The sequence below is a fragment of the Zingiber officinale genome, chromosome 7B, assembly GCF_018446385.1.
Source record: "Zingiber officinale cultivar Zhangliang chromosome 7B, Zo_v1.1, whole genome shotgun sequence".
Classification (NCBI taxonomy): Eukaryota; Viridiplantae; Streptophyta; class Magnoliopsida; order Zingiberales; family Zingiberaceae; genus Zingiber; species Zingiber officinale.
Genome location: NC_055999.1, coordinates 84,332,658 through 84,337,289, shown reverse-complemented (window position 1 = coordinate 84,337,289; position 4,632 = coordinate 84,332,658). Strand labels below are relative to the sequence as shown.

The following is a 4,632-nucleotide window of genomic DNA, read 5'->3' as shown; positions in this document are numbered from 1 at the left end:
AGGATGAGAGGTTCGGCCACAAAGATGGAGAGAAGAGAAAGGGAAGAGGTCGGCCACACCAAGGAAGAAAAGAGGGGAAAAAAGAATAGAGTCGTTCACCATAAAGCCTCCTCTGCCTCCTCTTTTATAATCATTGATCTTGGCAAATAAGGAAATTTAAATAAAAACTTCCTTAATTCTTTTGCCATGAAAAGGAAAAATTTATTTAATTAAAAATAATTTTTATTTTCATTATAACATGACCGGCCACTTATTTCCCCAAATCAAGGAGAGTTTTAATTAAACTAGAATTAAAACTTCCTAATTTGTTTCCGAAAATTTATAAAAATTTCTCCAATAATTTTATCCCTTCATGATTGGTTTATAAAAAGGAAATTTAATAAATTAAAATCTTTCTTTTAAACATGTGGATATAAAGAAAGTTATCTCTAAAAATTAAAATCTCTTTTAATCTACAAATAAGGAAAGATACCAAATCTTTTCTTAATCTTTTGTAGAAACTTATAAAAGAGAATATTTAATTTTTAAACTCTCTTTTAAATCATGAACATGGTTAAAAAGGGAAGTTTTCTTAAAATTTAAAATCCACCTTTTAATCAACAAATAAGGAAAGATTTCAAATTTTAAACTCTCTTTTAAACATGTAGATGATTTACAAATAAGGAAAGTTTTTACCAAAAATTAAAACCATCCTTTTAATCTACAAATAAGGAAAGAGATTAATCTCTTCTCTTGATCTTTTGTAGAAAGCTATAAAAGGACATTTTTAATTTTAAACTCTCTTCATGATATCCACATAAAAATCCTTTTTAATATTTTAGTGGCCGACCACCTAAGCTTTTGGCCGGCCACCAACTTGGCTCATCCACTTGGTCTTGGCCGGCCCTAGCTTGGGTTCCAAGCTAGCTTGGCCAGCCCCATTGGATGGGTAAGAAGGTGGGTATGTGGTGGGTATAAATCTCTATATACAAGAGGCTATGATAGGGACCGAGAGGAGGAATTGGTTTTGGTCTCCCGATGAAATTAAGCTTCCCGTGTTCGCCCCGAACACACAACTTAATTTCATCAATAATAATTCATTCCACTAAAGAACTATTATTGAACTACCGCACCAATCCCAAATTACATTTTGGGCTCCTTCTTATTATGAGTGTGTCAGTCTCCCTGTGTTTAAGATGTCGAATGTCCACTAATTAAATGAGTTACTGACAAGTCACTTAATTAATATCTTAGTCCAAGAGTAGTACCACTCAACCTCATCGTCATGTCGGAGTAAGTCCACCTGCAGGGTTTAACATAACAATCCTTATGAGCTCCTCTTGGGGACATTATCAACCTAGATTACTAGGACACAGTTTCCTTTTATAATCAACAACACACACTATAAGTGATATCATTTCCCAACTTATCGGGCTTACTGATTTATCGAACTAAATCTCACCCATTGATAAATTAAAGAAATAAATATCAAATATATGTGCTTGTTATTATATTAGGATTAAGAGCATACACTTCCATAATAACTGAGGTCTTTGTCCCTTTATAAAGTCAGTATAAAAGAGACGACCTCTAATGGTCCTACTCAATACACTCTAAGTGTACTAGTGTAATTATATAGTTAAGACAAACTAATACCTAATTACACTACGATCTTCCAATGGTTTGTTCCTTTCTATTTTGATCGTGAGCTACTGTTTATAATTAATAAGGTACTGATAACATGATCCTCTGTGTGTGACACCACACACCATGTTATCTATACTATAAATTAATTGAACAACTACATTTATCATAAATGTAGATATATGACCAATGTGATTCTTATTTTTAGATAAATATTTATACCAAAAGCTAGGCTTTTAGTATACATCCTAACACAACCGAGGGTCAATCCTTGAGTCTCGCAGGAGCGAATGAGACCGTCCGCTCGGGAGGAAGAAAACAGGAGCAACACTGCTCGGGGTGAGATCAACATCATTGCTGGTGGACCAACAGGCAGTGACTCAAACCGGGCCAGAAAGTCACACGCTCGGCAGCTAAGGATCCATGCAGTAGGCTGCAGTCGAGAGCGGGCACAGGGCCCCGAGACGCACTCATCATCCGAGCGGTAATAGCAAATTATACTATTCATCACATATTCATTGATACAGGTAGCTCGGTCAATATTATTTTCAAAAAGGCGTTCGATCAACTTCAAATCGACCGGGCCGAACTGCTGCCCATGACAACCCCGCTATATGGATTTACTGGCAATGAGGTTCTGCCGGTCGGGCAAACCAGTTTGGCCATCTCGCTAGGAGAGGAGCCACTTCGAAGGATGCATACCACTAACTTCATCGTGGTCGATGCCCCCTCCGCCTACAACGTGATACTGGGATGACCGGCTCTCAACGAGTTCCGGGAGGTCGTCTCGACTTTCTGTCAGAAAATCAAATTCCCCATGGAGGACAAGGTGGGAGAAGTCCGCGGAGATCAGCTGGCCGCCCCGCGATGTTATGTAGAAATGATTCGAGCTGAATCGAAGTCCGCTCGGAAAGCGTCGCGCCTTGAGGTAAACACCATATCCGAAAAGCTTCCCACCTTAGTTTATGAAGAGAAGGAGGAGGTGCAGATCCAGGATGGCTGACCGGAGGCCACTACATTCATTGCAGCAGCACTTCACCTCCGTGGCTTACCCGCAAAGCAACGGACAAGCTGAAGTCGCTAATCGGGAGATTCTTCGGATTCTTCGAGTTCGGCTCGACCATGTCAGAGGCAGCTCGGTGGACGAGCTCCCAGGTATATTATGGGCGATCCACACGACCCCCAAGGAGGGAACGGGGGTCACTCCTTTCCATTTGGTGTACGGAGGGGAGGCTATCGTTCCTGTGGAGGTCGAAATCGAATCCAATCGGGTGCAACAGTACAACACGGATAATGTCGAGTGGAGGCAACTAGAGCTGGACTTGATAGACGAGGCGCGAGCCAAAGCAGCCTTCCGGTTATTGGCGTACCGGCAAAGGATGAGGCAGAATTACAACAGGCGAGTAGTTCCCAGAGCATTCTAGGTTGGCGACCTAGTATGGAAGAAGGTGAGGTCGGTCGATGACGTAAGCAAGCTGGAGGCTCCCTGGACAAGGCCCTTCAAGATCATCAAGAAGCTCCGATCGGGCGCTTATTACCTTGAAGATGAGGACGGACGACAGATAGAATGACCATGGAGCGCTAACCATCTCCAGCCATACCGAGCTGGGTGAAAGGTGCGCCAATGTAATCAGTTATGTGTATTTCCGTTCTTCGGTACCCTTTGACTGCAGGAATGAAATCATGAAACACAAGGGTATAACAAGTTCGCATCGAACGGCTACTCTCCATCAAACCATCGAGCGGTAGCGTTAAACTCTAGAGTCGAACCAGCGACTATAAACCCCCCGACCTGAAGACTGTCGAGCGGCGATGTTAAACTCTAGAGTCGAACCGGCGACTATAAACCCCCCCCCCCGGCCTGAAGACTGTCGAGCAGAGACGTTAAACTCTAGAGTCGAACCGGCGACTATAAACCCCCCGGCCTGAAGACTGTCGAGTGGCGACGTTAAACTCTAGAGTCGAACCGGCGACTATAGACCCCCCGGCCTGAATACCGTCGAGCGGCGACGTTAAACTCTAGAGTCGAACCAGCGACTATTAATCCCCCGGCCTGGAGACCGTTGAGCGGTGATGTTAAACTCTAGAGTCAAACCGGCGACTATAAACCCCCCCCCCCCGGCCTGAAGACCGTCAAGCGGGGACCATAAATCCCAAAGGAAGGAAACAATGACCCACTAGCAAAGCACCCACTCGAGCCACACGGTTTGCGCCGACCAGGGAAAACAAGCTAACAGAGCAAAAAGCAAAATTCCATTCAAAATAAAGTTTTCCGACCGAGCGGCAGAATTACAAAGACACTTCACTCAAGGTAGTTAAAAACATGTTTTGGTATGGTAGTAAAAACCGCAGCGTGTTCCCGGACGGGGATGATAAAGGACTCCGGGAGGTGACCCTTGGCTTTCAGATGATCCGCCATGGCAATGATGGCCACCTCAAAGGCGATGACTAGCCGATTGCAGACTTTCTGAACGAATTCGTCCGAGCGGATGTAGCTCTGCCTCATTATAGCAAAGCGGCTCGGCTCAGCCTCTTGGTACTCCTTGAGGGCAGCGCGCGAGGCCTCGAGGGCCTCCTGAAGGGCCTTTATTTCATCCTTGAGAGCCACCACCTCCGCCGAGCGGCCTTTTTTCTCGATGTCCAGCAGGTCGGCCAATTCCTTCACCCGCTGCTTCAGGGCTCGGGCAACGACGTTCTTCGCATCCAGATCGGTGATGACACTATTCCTCTGAGTAGTCGCTAGCTCTATCTTGTGGTCGAAGGCTTGGACCTACTTTTTGAACTGGCTCAGCAGGTTCGCCTGATCAGCCGATTTCTTCCGCTCGGCCTCCAACAGTTCCTTAGTCTTGGCCAGCTCCCTCTGCAGCTCGGCGTATGATGGTGCCTGAGAGGAGGACGGCCCGCTAGAAATTTTGAGCTTCTTCAGCTCTTCGTCTAACATCGCCATACGACTGGTGATGGCCACGCTTTCCACCTAGTTCTGACAAATAAACAGTTGTTCAGTGCCAA

The 4,632-nt window shown here is 44.8% G+C and overlaps 1 protein-coding gene across 1 annotated transcript; it reads left to right on the top strand.

The window, feature by feature from the left end:
* The first annotated feature begins 2,618 nt into the window (after nucleotides 1-2,618).
* LOC122004495 lies at nucleotides 2,619-3,047 on the top strand. The gene has a single exon (XM_042559372.1). It carries the CDS (start codon nucleotides 2,619-2,621, stop codon nucleotides 3,045-3,047), a length of 429 nt encoding a protein of 142 aa, XP_042415306.1.
* Nucleotides 3,048-4,632: the final 1,585 nt, after the last annotated feature.

Bases quoted from the DNA above. Each gene is read 5' to 3' on its own strand.
- LOC122004495 (XM_042559372.1), top strand. From the start codon at position 2,619: ATGGCTGACCGGAGGCCACTACATTCATTGCAGCAGCACTTCACCTCC.